This window comes from Paroedura picta, chromosome 2 (genome assembly GCF_049243985.1).
Source record: "Paroedura picta isolate Pp20150507F chromosome 2, Ppicta_v3.0, whole genome shotgun sequence".
Lineage (NCBI taxonomy): Eukaryota > Metazoa > Chordata > Lepidosauria > Squamata > Gekkonidae > Paroedura > Paroedura picta.
The window spans coordinates 131,681,926-131,700,405 of NC_135370.1; the positions used below are offsets into that span (position 1 = coordinate 131,681,926).

General features: G+C 41.9%; 1 protein-coding gene across 3 annotated transcripts in view; it reads left to right on the forward strand.

The window, feature by feature from the left end:
* The window catches only part of SPTBN5 (spectrin beta, non-erythrocytic 5), a 147,606-nt gene that overhangs the window by 82,729 nt on the left and 46,397 nt on the right, over positions 1 to 18,480 (forward strand). For all 3 annotated transcript variants that reach the window (XM_077322780.1, XM_077322781.1, XM_077322782.1), the window contains 8 exons: positions 1,575 to 1,693; positions 3,964 to 4,078; positions 5,100 to 5,213; positions 6,622 to 6,740; positions 9,529 to 9,695; positions 12,227 to 12,411; positions 14,526 to 14,603; positions 16,902 to 17,074. In XM_077322780.1, the coding sequence (XP_077178895.1) occupies positions 1,575 to 1,693; positions 3,964 to 4,078; positions 5,100 to 5,213; positions 6,622 to 6,740; positions 9,529 to 9,695; positions 12,227 to 12,411; positions 14,526 to 14,603; positions 16,902 to 17,074 (1,070 nt within the window). The remainder of the gene's footprint in view (positions 1 to 1,574; positions 1,694 to 3,963; positions 4,079 to 5,099; positions 5,214 to 6,621; positions 6,741 to 9,528; positions 9,696 to 12,226; positions 12,412 to 14,525; positions 14,604 to 16,901; positions 17,075 to 18,480) is intronic.

Genomic DNA, 18,480 nt, shown 5'->3' on the forward strand with positions numbered 1-18,480 from the left:
ATCACAGTCCTGGACATCAAGACCAGTAGAGTACAGCCCAGGATTGTGATTCTGCACCGCAGTCCTGTTGAGTTGCCATTTGCCACAACGGGGCACTGGGTTCTGCTGCTTGGCACTAGCAAGTTGACTCTGAGTTCTGCTGATGGGTACTAGTAGGGTGGCAGAGTGTTCTTCTGATAGGCTCTAGTACTTTGACCTGGTTCTGCTGTGTCTGCAGAAATGCCCCTCACCCTCAGTTTCTACTTCAGAGATTCTCTGGTGTGAACTTGATCTTGCTGGGTTTAAACGGTCACAGTGGCACTAGTCATCCTGCTGGACTGGCCTTGCAAAAACACCCCTCCCCCTCACTTTCACTGTAGAGATTCTTGGGGACATTCTGTTGGGCTATTCAGCTTGTCTAGAGCTATGGGCTAGGTTGTCACCAACATACAGATGACACCCAGCTCTATCTATTAATGAGAGGGGAGCCAAACATTCCCCCCAGTTCTCTGGCCAAGTGCCTGGAAGCCATGATAGAGTGGTTCCAGTAAAGCCGCCTGAAGCTGTATCCTCTGAAGACGGTGGTCCTGTGGCAGCGGAGGACAGAACCAGAAGAGGAAGTGTGCCTACCTATCTTGACAGCGTGCAGTTTCAGGCCGCACAGACCATCAGGAACTTGGGGTGTACTTTGATGAACTTTGATACCTCTCTAGAGTAGTATGCCCGGCTTCCTTCCATCTATGCCAGGCAAAGTTACTACCTGGCTCCTGAGCACATAGTCACAGTGATCTATGTGAAGGTCACCTCCAGGTTAGATTGCTGTAACTCACCCTATTTTAGATTGATACATTAGATTGAAAAGGAACTGTTTTGCATTCAGAATTTTGTAGTACTCAGAACTGGGTACAGCATAATGTACACATCACAATGTAGCCTGTATTTTGTGAATTGCAAGAAAATGTTTTCATTTCCAGCATATGTTGCCATCTGCAGAAACAGACAGATGGTGGTAGTTATGGGTGGAATGTGATGGGTGGGTCAGGCTTTGTTCATTTCCTGCTAGTTAGGCAAACCTGCTGTGATTCCAGCCCATGATAACTTTAGATGCCACGCAATACTTGGATTGTAACTATACGGTCAAATGCTTACTAATTGTTATTTTTGTACCTTGTGTGTTTTCATATTCATTAGCATATGCAATAAAAAGGTAAAGCAGTAACAAAGCTATCTTAGCCGACTGGCATTACAATGTAATGCTATGCAAATTTAAGTTTGTCCTATTTGTTTTTGCCATTTAAGCCCATTCTTAATTAAATCACAGTATGCATATCTACTCTCTGTACACACCTTTAAGTATGACATGATAAACTCCCAAAGTACAGTACAACTGTCAGGCCAAAATGTTTATTTTACTTTGATGGCCTGTGGTGCTTCCGATTGGGTTGATTCCTCCTGTTCTCTTTTTCTGCACTACAGTTTTGTCTAGGCAATGTTAGCTGGGGAAGAGAGCCTGTATTGCTGAGATGATATATCATATATTAGGTCATTATCTTTCTATGCAAGTAATTTGTCTCTTTGGGGCTCTGGTCCTTTAGGAAATTACTGTGGATGATGTTCACATTAAAACTATCAATGCCCTTGCTTTGAAATTGGAGTTACAAGACAAGGAAGAAATTAAAACAATCTATCAGCGCCGGAAACAGCTCAATGAGAGGTGTGTGAAAAAAATCCATATCGGGGTCCGAATGAATGAAGAAAGGTTCAGTCAAAGTTACAAAATTTCTTTGACAAATAGGGATAGAAATGCTAATATTGGTCTGCTCAAAGGAGACTGCTGGTTCATGCATGTACTGTCAATAATTGCTCTCTTCCTTAAACCTTCTTTGGTGGAATCACAGGCATGTACATCTAGAAAGGGGGTGGTAGATTGCCATTGCTGCCTTGCCGGGCCTGAATTCCAAGAGGATGTTGAAGATGTATTGGAAGGAGCAAAGCAGGCTAAAATTTTCCAAGATGGTGACCAGAAAGGTTGAAAGGGGAAATCGCTCCACTGGAAATGTTAAAGGGTCATATGGCAAGCTGGTTCAGCACATTCAGTGAAGCAGCTGCCAGGCCACCCCCACCAACACAGACACACCATGTTCTCTGCTGAGGGTGGGAAACAAGCAAATGACAGAGTATTTTCCCACCCCCATTTCCCAAGAAACTTTCCTCGTGACATGTCAGGTGCTGGGGAAGGGGCTTGGCCACCCCAGTGATGGAGTCAATTGGCTGAGCAAGTAGTCAGCATTTTGAGCTTCTCCAAGCCTAACTGGTGAGGGTGCAGTGGCAGGAGGGCAACTTGAATTTTCAGTTCGATTGGCAGCTATGTTCCACACCATGTTTTCTGTTGTCGTAACTCTCTACCTCTGTCAGAGGGCATTTCCAGGCTGAAAGGGCTCAGGGAGCCAATTACCTCTGGTGACCCCCCCCCCTCTCAAAAGTACCCACAACCACACCAGTACCTCAGAGCAATAGAGCTATGCTAGGGGCCTCACATAGGTGCTGATGTAAATGTCAATTGGCTCCCTGAGTACTTTCACCCCTCCCCTTAGGATGGCACTGTTATTGTACACGTTGTAATTCAATGGGATTGAAGATCAGCAGATCCCATATGAACTTAGCTACGCCTTTTCTCCAAGCACTTCTGGACCAGCTGCTCACGCCTTAGCGGAACCTGAATTCTACACATGGGTAATTTTGCTTCCATATACCTAGGAAGAAATCTTCCCCAGTCAAAGATTTATAGAAGTCTGTAAGTTTGCTAGATGTTAAAGTGTGCTATGCAGTGGCTTGTATCTTCTGACGTAGAAAGACATTGGTGGATTACTTGGCCGACAATATCAAGAAGTCAGCTGGGGAGCTAAAATAGCACCCAACCATTAGAAGGCAGAACAGAAGGCACTTCTGCATTCTATTAACCATGTTTTGCTTGTTTTCCCAGTGGCGAACCTAGCCTATGTGGCACCCAGAGCAGATCATTTTTTAACATCCCATGGCTCCTCTCTACTGTTGGCTCTGAGGCAGATCAGGGTGGGTGGGTGAATAAGTCTTTAAAAGAAGCCAGGACTGGTTTTGCAAGATGCCCACTTTTGACAAAGTTTCAGGCTTCCTGGGGCAGCAGGCCACGAAAAACAAGCCAAGGCCGGGGACGTTCATGTTCCTGATACTGTATTGACATCAGGGGAGCAAGCCAACAGACCCCACTGCCCCCCAACCAAAGCCAGCATTCAAGGCAAAGAGGGACTTGGAGTGTTCAACAAGCTCACCTTGCAATCCCCCAATACAGCCAATGAATGTACACACTAGCCTCAGAGTTGCAGAGGTGGCCACTCACGAAAAAAAAGCCACCCAGTGAAGGTGGGGAAGGAACAAGGAGGGGGGTTGTTTGGAGGTCCCCAAAGGGATGGTAATTTGTGTGCCTGTGAGCAGGTGGGGGAAATGCCTGGGAGGAGATGAGCTTTAAGAAAAGTTTTGAAGTTGGAGTGGTTGAGGGGGGCAGTGAATGTTTGGATGACCTAAATTCTGAACCAACAATGCACCCTCTTATTGCATGTACCTAGGGCAGACCACACCTATTGCTCCATCCTTAGTATGCCTCTGTGTTTACCTCAGATTCATAAATAAAGAAGAGAGGGAAGATGAATGAAGGAATCAGAAACCTAAATATTAGTATTCAAAATCAACATCAGAGGAGGGCAGTCAGATACACTTTACCAAGTCTCTTGGGGGAATGTTGATCTTGGCTGCAAGGCCATTACTTATGGTGTGATCTATTTCTGTCATTTCCAAAATTAAGTTTTATGTATAGGGTTTTCTGTGGGAGAATCCATATTAAAAGTTTGTACTAGACCCAGTGAAATGTTAGCTACTCCATAAAATAAACAACTATAACCACACCTTTAAAAGTCTAATCTGTTTTTTAAATTGTCATTGGAAAAACAGGTGGAAGAATTTCCATGGTGAACTGAAGGCATACAGGGGGAAATTGGAAGGAGCTCTAGAGATTCATGCCTTAATCAGAGAAATTAATGACATAACAGAGAGAATCAGTGAGAAGGTGATTTTTCACTTCATATTAAGTTTGCATTATGAAGTGTTTGATAAGTTTCCCTAAGTGGATAAAATTTAATAAAATGGGAAGTAAATGGAAGTAAATGGAAAATGAAAGGATGTTTGATTTGCAGGCTGGCACTATGCCAAACAAGACGTGTCTCTCTATAATAATGCCACAGCATTATTCAGCTCCAACCCAGAACAGAGGGTTGGCCCCAATTTGGGCACCAAGGAGGAGACCCCTAAACCCACAGCTGTCCAGCTGCTACAACCCAGAGCCTAGAGGTACCCTAGCACTGCCTTTCCCAGCTGGGAAAGCTGATCCCTTGCCTCTGGAGTTCTCCACGCAGGAAGCAGCCTATACGAGGAGCCAACAGATGCCCATCTTATTTGGCTACCCAGGTCACTTGGCTTTGAGCCCCTGGCTACCCAGCAGGATCAGCCACACCCAAATCAGCCAGCCCCTTAATGGGACCCCCAACACCTCAGGGAGTCCGGTGTACAAACCAGCTCCCTGCCAAACAGGCTCCTCCTTGTGTTCCCTAATCTGTAGCTGTGGCAAAGAGAAGTTTCAAACATGAACAACATAACCCACAACTCACACCACAACCTACAAACAGGGAGGGAGGGTGGGAAGCTGTCCTGATGGCACCTCTGGCAGAGAAGTTGAACTGGCCACACGTGGCACCTTTTAAGGCATCCTGTGGCCCCTCCCCTCAGTACAATGCTGTGTGTGCTGCCAGCATGCACGTTCATGGGCCATTGCGCCCAGTTTGGCAGCCCGCCACAGCATCAATCGGCAGCTGTACTTAATGGCAGCAGCTCTTAATGGCGGCCACTCATTATAGAATAATTTGTTTAATTTTATTTGCTTCATTATAGTTACAGGTTACATTATAGTTACAGGTATATGTAATGTGATTACTAATCAGTTTAAGGTGACTGTCTCAAAAAGATCTTAAAAGAGAGACTAGATTTAAAAGACGATATTGTGATCTTTTTAATTTTTGTTCTGCTTTGTTAAGAGTGCACTGATACAATCACTGGCCTATGGGAAAGATTTAACAAGTGTAGAAAATCTTATCCGGAAACATGAAGAAATGGAGAGAGAGATCAGTATTATTCAATCCAATATGGAGGTAAAAGATGGGAAGTCATTTGAATCTGGGACAGGAATATTACTGGAAGTTTTTCCTGAATAAGCAATCTGAAACCAATGCTGTAATTCCACTTATTCCTTATAATTTTCAAGTGGCTCATTACTTATTGCAGTCACACTTTGGCTGCTATGCTAGTGATTCACAACAGAAACAATCATAATAAAGCCAATAAAACACTATAGGAGATACTTTCCTTCGAAGTACAACACAGTTTAAGAAAAATTATTGGAGTTAGAATTTTCTGAAAATAACAAAGGAGATTTTATTTTTGTATTAATGTCCAGACCAGTACTAGTGATGACATGAAGATTTTCACATTACCATTCTAAACTGGATGTTATTCATTATTAGCCCAATTTTGAGTAAAGCAATACAGGGATGGGGGTTTCATACAGCAAATTTCCTTCCTTTAATGTCATCTCTGAAGCACTATGGTTATTCCAAACAGTACTGCTTTTTTCCTTAGAGTTATTTAAAATCTTCTTCTGCATCCACATTGGCATGTGGCTGGACCAGGCCCCACTGGCCCCCATGGCAGACTGGGGAATGTAGATATTTCCATGTTCCCTTCATGCAGAGCAACAGAGGCCCTATAGCACAGGGGTAGTCAACCTGTGGTCCTCCAGATGTTCATGGACTACAATTCCCATGAGCCATGAGCCCCTGCTGGCAGGGGCTCATTGGAATTGTAGTCCATGAACATCTGGAGGACCACAGGTTGACTACCCCTGCTATAGTGCACTAGGTCAGGCTGTTGCCAATGTTACATAGCCACAAAGATTAGCCCAGCTGCCATATGGGTGCCAGTCCAGCTTTTTGTGCCTGTGCAGAATCAGTCTGAAGGACATTTTCTCCCATTTGTTCTTGCCCAGTAATTAAGTTCACAAGGACTATCAGTCAAAGCAGCTCATTTGGTTGGTGCACATGAAAGGACATTTCAGTGACATCTCCACAGTTCAGTGGGAGTCCCAGGAAGGTGTTCCCTGCCTCCTATCTTTAGAAGACAGTTTAAAATGGTTCATTTTAGGATTATACTTGGTTAAGTTTAGTAGCAGTCCTGCTTAGTGATTTTAAATTTGAGGTATGTGTTTTGATCTTTTATGTTTTATCTATGTTTGCCAGCTACCTTGACTTCTTAAGTTGTTAATAAATACGTTAAAGAACAAATAAATGTTCAAATGTTGAAAAATGTCTCACCCAGTTGCAGAAATTTTAGCATTCATTTGCATGTGATACATGCAAAAGATAGAATAGGTTGACATGGAGCAGGTTGCATATAGACATGGAGAATTGTTTTGTGATTACATGAGCTGCTGTTGTTACACTCTGAAATGTGCTCTAACCATAATGCCCGTGTCCAAATTAATACTTCATGTGTTCCTATCAGACCCTGGAACTGGAATCATTCACACTTAGGAATCCATCTTCTATAATTGACAAACGAATTACGAAACAAAAGGAGATGCAGAATCATTGGCTACGACTCCAGGGCCAGGTCATGCAAAGGTAAACATATTTGAAAGGCTGCCATCTTAAATATATTCCCCAGTAGACTCAGTTGTTCTTATTGTAAAATTCTGCTCATATTATCATGAGCTTTTATCTAATTTTGCCAATAAAAATACAAAATATAGTTTCTAATTAAGACTTTAAATAAAATCCCAGCAAAAATATGATCCAGTTGAATGCCAGCAGAAAACAAAAGAAAATCTAGATCATCCAAAAATAGACATGTAAACATACAAACAGATATGCCTCCTGCAGTAGAGTTCCATGATCTAGGAGTAGCAGCGAGGAAGTCATTCTGAAGAACTGTCATTCCAAACTCTGAAAGGGCAATTTCTCACAACAAGGACCTTTCCAGATAATCTTAGGACCTGAAAATGTCGGTATGAGTGGAGGTACTTGGACCCAAGCCATGAATAGTTTTGAAGGTTGAAATGCTTACTTTGAATTCAACCCAGACACAAAATAAGGTATTGCCCAAACTGGACCCAAAGAAGAGGAAATTAGCTTTAAGGGATTTCCAGAAAAGAGATAACACAAGACCTTGTAAGTCAGTTTATACCAGGATGGAGATAACCCAAAATAAAATTAGAGTGTGAAAGAGTGATTGTAAACACAAATAGCTTTATTGTATGCAAAATAAAATAAAAGGGGAAAGATTTAAGAGCCTACGTCTAATAACTAATTCCCTAAATAATCACACACACATTCACCAGCAAGAGGAGGCACTTGATGAAAGGGAAAATTCAGTGCTGTATTAAAACAATTATTAAAAAATAAATTTGAAAGGGAAAATGGTCATATAACTTTAAATCTAAGCTTGAAGTCCGTAGAGGTCCAGAAGCAGGCACTTTTTAAAAAAGGCCTGAGAAGCATTTGCAGGGTTATTCAGATAGTGGGAGAACCCAAAACACTTTCTGTTAAGTTGGAATGACCTTTTGCTGGGAAGAGTCCTATAGAGTCACATGGGAACCCATTTTCCCAGGAGCATCATTGGCCAAAAAAATTAAGTTTGAAATAGACTGGGCAGTTTGAAGGTAGCCTATCAAAAGCCAGTGGAAAGATTAATAGGAAAATATCTGACATTCCAAGATGGGGTCATCATGGAATGGTTTAAACATATTGACAAACAACTGGGAATGAATAACTGGTTTAAGCATCCTCCTGATGCCCCATCCTGGGTGAACTGGATGTTAGACTGCCTTGAGCAATGGTTGGACTGGGTTAGAAATCCTTAGAGGTTGCCCAACAGTCAACACCTAAAAATGGTTCACATTGCATGATGAAGTAACCCTTGGAGCAAGGGATATGATTGTATTAAGATATTTTGGAATTTAACAATGAATTTTTTTGTTGTACTTGAGAACAAATATGCCACTTGAACTTTGGAGGCTGTACAATACCAGCATACTCTTCCTCTTTTGGGGGATTTTCCAATGTCATGGCTGAACCCAGGTGCCTTTATGAGACTCCCCAAGTTTCAGACCCTCAGGTACTTATAGGCTCTATAATCAGGTGCCTATTAAAACAACTAAGTCCAAAATAAAAGGAAAACCCCCACTAAACAAAGGATGTATTGGCTGAAAGAGAGGGTAGGGTCCTTACAACAACACTTATACTATGCGGTCTTTCAGTCACTGTGAGTCTTCCATTGTAGTGTGTAATAGGGATCCTAAGAACATTGCAAAACATTAATCAGTATGGTTAGAATAGTAGTGTTGAAGGTGGATAAATAGCTTCTGTGAATAGTCTTGGAGAAGACTTGGGATTCCTTTTGATTCTTAAAGCCATTTGGTGACAAATGCACTCAAGAAGTTTAGCTAACATTTAGAATAAGCTATTGGTCTTCAGCTACACTATAGGCCAATGCCTAAGCTTTTACCTGAGTGAATCTCAGACTAAAAAGCTTGTCCCTTTTCCCACTCATCTTTACTTTAGAGCTCCCTATACCCTGGGAAACTGTGCTTGCTTCTCTATGAAAAAACACAAGAGTTGTTGCCAAGTTCTAGATGCAGGAGACAAACAAATACAAATAGACAATGTGACCACGCAAAATAAAGAGATGTATTGTGTAGGATAAATGTATCCATCTTTACGTTGGACTGATTCTTTATATAAACAAAAGAAGCATGATTATATGAGGTAGAAACATGCTCCCACTGCCCTAATTTAGCTACAGATGCTTTGAGATAAATAAAATTAGTTGTGAAAGCATTCTTCTCTATCTCTAACCCACTCATATATACGATAGCAACATGTGGTCCCACCTTGGATATTTAAATCTGCAAATCAGGGTCATACCAACACTAAACAGATTTTCATGGAGACTCCCAGGTTTGCAGAAAAATATGAAATCTTAAAATATATTTTTTGGGTAGTTAAATTCCTTCCAAAATAAAAAAGTGTCATCAAGTGCATGTGCAGATAACATACTTTTAATCTTCAGAGCTGGTGGCAGGTGAAGCTAGGAATCCCTCTGGACCCAGCCACTCCAGACCTAGCGTTGGTGGCAGATGCCGGGAGTCACTTTTGGCCTAGCTATAGATGCCATAAGGCACTCCTGGCCTAGTTGCAGCAGTGGCAGATACTGGAAAGCACTCTGACATAGTTGTGGAAGTGGCACATGCTGGGAAGCACTCCAGGCTTGGACTAGACCCTAGACATTGCTGCCACTGACACCAAGTTCAAAGGCCTAGAGCCACTGCAGGCTTGGAAATTGGGGGCATTAGAATCTCACAGGCCTCCACCTGTAATATCTGTAATAATGGTGCTGTTATTTATATGGCAGGAGGGAGAAGCTGGCAGCGTCTTATCAACTACAGAAGTTTAACTATGAGGTGAAAGAATTTCTAGACTGGATTCAAGAAATCAGAGGACCAATGGAGTCTCAGAGTCTTCCTAAAAGTTTAACCGAAGCAGAAAGTATGGTTGAAGAACATAATGAACGAAAGGCAAGTATGGATAAAATAGACCAGTGAGAGTAACCTCGATTTTGGAATACAATACAATACAATACAATACAAAACCTTTAATGGCATTCACAATATAAAACAATATACAAAACGGTTCTGTAATACAAGTCTAAAAAACTGTGAGGAAAGTTACAGCAGGCAAGGGAGCAGCAAATACAAAAAGATGAAGCCAGTGACATTTACTTCTTTACCCTGTGGGTCATTACTATAGATAAAAACTTGGCTACCCGTTCAGTGGTCTCCGAGCAATTATTGATAAGCAGCAATTCAAGAGCCCTGCCATCTGAGACATTAGGGAAGGGTAGAAGTGGGGAGATCAAGTCAGAATGTTTGTTGTTATACAACTCGCATTTTGGAATACATCAGTCCCATGATCCTCACTTAGGCCTATTATGCATGGCGGTGGCTGTGCCGGGCCGCCACTGGTTTCTTGTGGTGTGGCAGCATGCCCTGCCGCTTCCCGTGTATGAACAGGGGAAGATTTCCCCTGTCAGACACGGTCCACCCTGGAGGTTTATTTTATTTATTTTTCAGTTTTTATACTGCCGCTCTCCTAATCTAACCACTGCTTCACATTGGCTCACAGCCTTTCTCTATAAAGATACATTGAGGTGGGTAGCCATGTTGTTCTGAAGCAACAGAACAAAGTTTGAGTTCATTGGCACCTTTAAGACCAATAAAGTTTTATTCAGGGTATAAGCTTTCATGTGCATGCACACTTCTTCAGATAAAAAAAGGATCTGAAGAAGTATATCTGAGGAATTGTGTATGCACACAAAAGCTCATACCTTGAATAAAACTTTCAAACCTTAAACCTTCTCCGTAACATGGTGGTCATTTTTGATATCACCAGAGGCTCAGGTAACGCAGAGAGATTCATGAAAATAGTTCTTTAAAAAAATAATGGGACCAGAGAATTCATTTCTAGTGAAGAGGAGGGTAAGAGGTGGGGGGGGGGCGAAGTTAAGCTTTCCCTCCCACACTACTGGTATGTTTGCTTGCAAATAGCAAGTCCTTGCAGCTATTTCAAGTTGAGAGTATAGTGTGTGGAAGAAAGCTTTTTAAAAAACCCTCTCTCATCTCATGGTCTCCACTGAAATTGCCCTCACAAACATGCATTTTACTTATTATTATTATTATTATTATTATTATTATTATTATTATTATTATTATTATTATTATTATTATTATTATTATTATTATTATTAAATTTATTGCCTGCAACTCCCAGACAGGCTGGCTCAATGCAGGTTATATACAGACACTCGGAACAGTAACAATCCCCAATTAAAACCCCCATTAAAACCCCATAAAATAATAGAAAAATACAAAAACCAAACAGCGGAAATAATGATACATCAGCCGGGGTGACTAGGAGAGGGGTGTGAAAACCACCCATGCCAAGAAAGAAGAACACTGGGAGCTATGTTCACAGAACAGCCAGTATTATATGTAGGCAACCCTTATTCAGAATATGGAAATATTTTCCTCTTAGGCACTAAAAGAGATGAAGACTATACCATTTGTATTTATTGCCAACTTTCCATTATAGCATTCCACTGAATTTTCATATTCCTACACCCCAAATGCCCACCTGCATATCACTTTATAGAAGGCACAAACAAGATGAAGGAATAAAGAGTTGTAGTAAACCAAGGCTACATAGCATTCCATCGAAAATTCAGAAATAATAAAACAATGGACCAAGGATTCCTAATGCACTGGTTTTACTTATGAGGCTAAATATTTTGAAACAAAACTTACAGAGAAATTTTGGGTGAGGTCTTAATCTACATGACCTACACAGGAGAAGCCAGCTTGCCAGAAAGCCTATATGGTTTAGTGGTTAGAGTGTTCAAAAGAGATTTGAGTTCAAAATCATTGTTGCCATGACCCTCACTTAGGCTAGTCACCCCACTCTCCACCTATCTCACAGGATTACTGAAAGGATAAAATAGAATAGGGTTGTCCTGAGGCAAGGCAGAATACAATTGTATTGTATAAATTAACTTTAGTTTGCTTAACTTTAATATCGAGAATACAGTGGGCAAGCCCTGATTATAATACAGCTCTCTTCCTCGCACACCTGAGTCCACACACCTGAATGTTACGTTTAAAAAACCACTGTGAGCCCCATACACAGAATTCCCTGCATACATCAGAGTTGACCCCTAGGGACACTGTTTGCTGTGTGGTTACCACACACTGTTATTTTTAAAATAATTGATATATGAGACCACCATGATTTATTGCTAACATTTCCCAAGTAAATTCAGTTTCATCTTGGACCAGGTTTTCTATTAATCACAGAGCAAATAGCCTTTTTTCTTTGTATTTATTTGTTCCTTGAGTTTGCTGTGCTGTTGCAGTGCCATTGCCCAAGATCTAATGGCTTTTCCATGTAGACATTAATATTGGAAGGTTGCTCTTTAGTGTCCCTGAAGACCTGTATTCTGGATAGCTGGTTCTGAGCAAATGTTTTGACATCAATCTGTCCCAATGTGTTCTAGGCAGAGATTGAAGCACGAGGAGAAAGGCTGAGTTCAGTAACCAGCTATGGTGAAGAACTTGCAAACTCTGGACATTATGCAGCTTCTGAGATCCACCATTCCCTCATCAGACTACAAGAGGACTTGGCTGAAATAATTCAGGTCTGGCAAGAACAAAATCTAAAACTGATTCAAGCCAAGGATTTACAGGTAGGTGAAAAAGAGGCTTGTGGCAGTCAATTAGGCACAGAACTAACTCAGTGCCAATGTCCTTGCTTGAGAGGGTCATTCTCGAATTATGCCACGAAGAGCTATTACGGATCAAAGTGGAGTCACTTTGGTATTGTTCTTCAAAAGAACATTCACCGTAAAGAAAAATTGGTATGTGGGCAGGAGGCTGCAAAGTGAGTTGTGGATGACTCAGGCTGGTTCCTTTCTCAGAATGTAATTATACAGTTCCCTCTTACATAATATAATTGCATGCCATCAAGTTTCAACCTAGAGATGTGCACTGGGTTTGAAGTTTCTTGATTCAATACAACTTGGATCAACCAAATCAATTCTAGTTTGGCTATGTGGAGGAGAACAAAACTCGAACTATAAAACAGCAGATAGGTAGCTGATCCTGCTATGGAGAGAAACCTAAAGATCAGCTGTTTGGAGGCTCTGGAGTCACTTAAAGGGACCTGGATCCCATTAAATGCCTCCAGAACCTGCCTAACATCTGATCTTGAGGCTCTCCACAGCCTAGGAGGAAGGAGAAGTGCACTCTGTATAGCCTGGTGGACATTTTTTGGTGGACGCTTTCTGTCCCTTCCCTGGCTGCAGAAAGTAGACTCTGTGTAGCCTGGAATGAGCCTGGGGTGGGGGGGGGAGGTATTTAGAGATGCCTCCCCCACTAACCTTCCCAGACTTTGGAGAGAGAGCTCTGCCCAGCCTGGGAGGGGTCTGGGGGAAGGCATTTAGAGAGGTTGTCAAACAGTTGATCACGGATGAGCTAGAAGAAAAAGGGGGCCATTCCGCACAAGGACCAATGTTGCCAAATGTTCACAGAATGCAGAAACACTATATTAAATAGTGAAATTTCGTCATTCCGCATACCTTTATTTTTAGTGGAATATAGAAGTCCCAGTATCTCTTCATTCATTCCCCACAGGTTTCTGGTGTCGCTGGAATTGCAACAAAGGAAGCGATTTTCTTCCCGCCCCTGGGTTCACACTCTGGAAAAGCCCCTTTCTCTTTAAGAACTGGGTTTTTTTAAACCAAACATACCCGTTGCAATGAATATGCGTTCAATCGTTGCATCGGAAAGACCTTTTTGCTGGCATAGGAGCTGGCGATTAATCGTTTACACGCTCCTCAAGTAGAAAAAAAAATCCTCCCTACGGGCACGATTTGTGGCCGAAATTACGGGCAGTGCCAAACAGGGGGCTGTGTTGTGCTTGGGAACTTAGGGAGCTTTGTTTTACTTTAAATCACTTCTGTGGAGGGACTTTAGCCAGAGAAGCCTTGCTCATTCGTTGCTTTCGCAGGTCTAAGGGGGAAAAAACAGTGATCGCTTCTCTGGAGGTTCAGGGCAAGAGCGGGGGAGGGACTTTCTTTCTACTGCTACATTAAGAATGCACACATCTTTTGCTGGTTTGTTTCAGCTTGTGCTCAGAAGTGTAGCATTTTTTTCAGGGGGAATCCACTTTTCCTGATTACCTGAAAAGCGCCACAATGAAGCGCTTTTTGGGGTAGTGTTGCAGATTGTGTGCGATGTCATGCGGAACGTTGAATTTGAAGCATTGACCAAAGGTCAGACTTCTGCTATATTTAAGTCATGCGAAATGGCCCAGATTATCTCTAACTGCTGCTCCTTTCTCCATGTTTCCTTGATGCACTCAGGACTGTTTTGGCATTTTAATAGCAGATCCTAATGGGCATGCATTTCAAATGATACTCCATAGTGTGGGGGAGGTAGAGGGGTTCAGGAAGAAGTATTTCCCCTGTCTGTGGGCCAGTTCATTGTGATTACTTAGTGGTCTACTGATATCCTGCATATGGTCAGACATTATTACTATTACTAAGCTATGGCATCTATATGAGAGCTAGATCTCTCATGAGGCTTTTATAGGCAAGAGGTGAGCAGAGGTTTGATATTGCCTTCACCTGCATAGCACTCTCAGTCTTCCTTTATCATCTCCCACTCAAGTAGTGATCCTGCTTAACTTCCAAGCTCTAACGAGATTAGGCTAGTCTGGGCTATTAGAGAGAGAACTTTACACCATCCTAATTTCACAGGCAAAGGACTTTTCAAGTCTTTATTTTTTTCCTCTACACAGAAATTCTATGGCTATGTGGAGGAGAATGAAAGCTGGCTGAGTCGCAAAGAGGCCTTTCTAGCAAACAAGGATTTAGGGGTAAGTGAAGTGGGCTGATGTTTATTTAGCCAAGAGGAGAATATGTTGGCAGAGACAAGAATGTTCAACATCATTATCCTTAAGAAAGCATGGACCTTCTTTCAAAGGTCCATCTTTGAGTCTCCTAGGTGTAAACTACACTGAGCTTTTATTCCAATCCCAGGTCAATTCAGTCCCTGCCGCCTACACAGAATGCAATTTCCATTTTGATTTTGGGTGATTTAAATTTTCCTTCTGCAACAAGAAAGATTGATCTGGAGTGACCCTACCTTTATTGTGCGATATCTTAGAGTGCTTTTAAAGCTCAATATTTTTTAAATCAAATTGAGAAAGCAGGCTGTTTTGAATCTGGGCTTTTCTCCGTGGTAGAGAACCCCTGATTGGCCAATGCTGATCATGTGACAAGCTTGCCTTAAAGGAGAAGCCCCTAATTTCTCTCAACTTCTGTCGGTCTTAGATTTTTTTCTCCCTCCTATGCCTTCTTCGATCCTCCCCCCCCCCCTCCAAGAAAAGAAAGAGGCTCCTTGCTTGGCTTCTCTCTCCCTCCCCCTTCAAGAAAAGAAAGAAAGTGGCTTGGTTCACCCCCCTTCTGAACTACCCTAACCACTTGCAGAACACTTTCCTGTTTCAATGGGGATGGGGGGAAGAGGAAGACCCGAGTTCAAATCGATCTGAATTCAACAGGACTGACAATGGAATAAACAAAGTGCAGACTCTGCCCTAGTTCCCTGTTTCTGTGTAGTAAACATAACTTTATCCCCTACATTTATTAGTTACTGATGTTTTTGCTACTAAAAGCAATAACTATTCTAAGCACTGATATAATACTTCTGAGTGTTCAGAGCATGTCAGATGCAGGTCTTGGTCTAACTGAGAGAAGCACTAATTCAGGTTGGAAAAGTAGACTGTCATATGGGCCACAGACTGGGGTGGGGAATCCCATTTTTTATTGTTTTTTCTGTGATAATTTTTCAAATTCACTTGCACAGTAAGGAGCAGGCTGGGCTGGAAACTACTGCTTTGTTTTCTTACTTTCAGGATTAGTTTAGTTTTTTAAGTTGAGGAAGTCGTCTTCCATCAGCAGCTCTAAAGTGACACAGTCCATTCTATTGGCTAATTCTGTTTCTTCTGTAGATCATAACTCTACTTTTACAACTGCACTGTATATGTGTGTGTTTGCTAGACAAAACTTGTGTTGTACCTCCCTCCTTTCCTTTAAACCCATGCCCCCTGTTTGTCACTTTTCTTCAGTGAGCTAGGAGGGTGGTGGCAGTAATTTTGTCATCTTCATTGCACAAAGTGACTAACCAGTTACCCTGATGCTGCCCTCTAGCTTTCTAAACCTATCCTCCCACTCCACTGAGCAAAGTTTGAAGGCTTCCTCCAGCCCAGGGATCCTTCCTCCAATTTAAGTAGCTCTTCCTCCATTGGATGAGACCTTGAGGATGGTTAGATCCACTTTCTTGCCTCTTGTTTACAGCACAATAATAGTAGGCTTTTTCATAAGGTTCTTGTCCTTGCTTCCTCCATTGTAAAATCAAGTCTTCTATCTTTCCTTGGCGTGACACACTTCCATAAATCACTCAAGGGGACTACACAGCCACTTATGATTTGGGGAAACCAGCTTTTTTTCAGGAAAAATATCCTTCCTCTCAGAGTAACAGGAACAAATGCTTTGGGTTTGCTGCCAGTTCAGCAGCACAAACCTCCAGACACTGACTTGAGAAGCTTACTGAGGCACTTGAACTTCAGGTTTTGATTTAAATTCCCTTTAATGCTGTGTAGTTACAAGCAGGTTTTCACTGCCTAGGCACCATGATGGATCTTCTGCACACACATATACAGAGGACTTCAACCTCACCAAGACTTTCTCAACAGATAGACTAATAGGTAGAAGAATCTGTGGCTCAGTGACAGAGCATCTTCTTGGCTTACTGATGATCTCTGATTCAATCCCTGGCATCTCTGCTAAAAAGGACCAAGCAGGGGGTGATGTGAAGGACCTTGCCGGTCTGACTTTGATAAACCAATGGTCTGATTCCATGTAAATCAGCTTCATGTGTACATATACTTAGCACCACCAGAGACAGGATTCACAGCTGGGTACTCCATCTTCTCCCAGAGGTAAAGTTTAAACTACTCTGTCATGCTACCAGACAGAGATACCCTTTATACTATCAGCTGTGTTTATAAGGTAGACCCAAACTGATAGTTGTGTTTTTCTTTGATAAATGTTGACTCTTAAATGTGTGAAGTAGGCAACTAAAAACATGGCCCATTTTATTTACTTTTATGTAGGATTCTGTATCCAGCGTGGAAAGTCTGCAGCAAAAACATATGCAATTTGAAAAGGCCCTTGAAGCCCAGATGAAGGAGATTGACATAATGACCTCATTTGGCCAGCAGCTGATCACCAGCCAGCATTATGACTCTCAGAACATAACGAACAAGATCCAGGAGATTCTCAAGAGGTAGTACCTAGCCCTTTTCTCCACTAGTTTCATTGGTACCTGAAGCTAATCTTGAACATGGACAATTTGCCACCATTCAGTTTTACAAGTTTCTGTCACATGGTCATACATTCATTTAAAACTTCGTCTCCCTCCCTCGTAATACTAGTTCTTCTAGGCATCCAATGAAGTCAATGAACAATAGACTTGGGAGAGACAAAAGGAAGTACTGTCATATTTAAGATTATAAATTATAGAATTCATCACAAGTGGACATGGCCATAAGCAAAGATCATTTTAAAAGGATAAAAGAGATTGAAGAAGGACAAGCCTGTCAAGAACTACTAGCCACAATGACTAAAGGGAAGCTCCATTGTCACAACAGCAGTGTGAGGGAAAGGCCTAGGGCAACATTGCCACTGTGTGAAACAGAATGCTGTTGGACCAGTGGTATGATCTAAGAAGGCTCTTCTGTGCTTGTCAAGAGCTCAGATCCTCTTGATTTATCAGGATAGGCACCTGACTACCAGTCTCATACTTTGGGTAATCTAGGTTACATTTTCACAGGTTCATATTATTGTGGAAATATCAGACTGGCAATATGTACACACTTGAGGGGAGGAGAGATATTTCCTTGGAGATTTCTGCACCCTTTAAAAATAGTGAGATACTTACCTTTCAGTGTCATTATATTCCGGCCCCTCCACATGACATCGCCAACATGCAGTGCCTGAACAGTAAACATCCTCCAAAAAGTGGATTCACCAACATATGTAGCGCTACCTACTGGAGAGCAACCAGCAGGCCACCAGTAAAAAAAGGGGAATCAAAGGGGGGAAATGAATTCCCCCAAAGCTGTAGCACAAAGCATGCCTCTCTAAGCTTCCCCCCACAAATCAGGAACGAGATTCATTTTAAAAAGAAGCAAGACTCGTGATTCCATAAGGGGTGGCAATAAAGAAGCACTATGCATCTATGATTAGATGCATAGGCATTTCCATGGAGAAGTATTGACTTAAAAAAAATAGTGGGCATTGCAAGCCCTTTAAAGCATAGAGAAAGGGGATTGGCTGCCTGGCTTGATTGACAGGCAGAAGAGAGTTGCGTATAAATTGCATTGCTCTCTTCTGCCATTTCCATCAGCACTTGTAGAGGGGGAGAAGAGTGAGACAGCAAAAAAGGTGAGGCACCAGGAGGCACAATTATATGTAGCATTACACCACTCAGCTGGTGTAATGCTATTTTTAACAATGTGTGGAAATGCCCTTTATTAGTGGCGATCTTTTCTTGTTCTTCAAGAATTGCTTTGCCAACCATGCTCAGTTCTGTGGTTCTTGAATTACAAGGATTTATTACCCAAAATTATGCATATATTTTAACCTAGGCAAGTGAAACAAATAATCAAAACATTAACCTTCTTATTATCG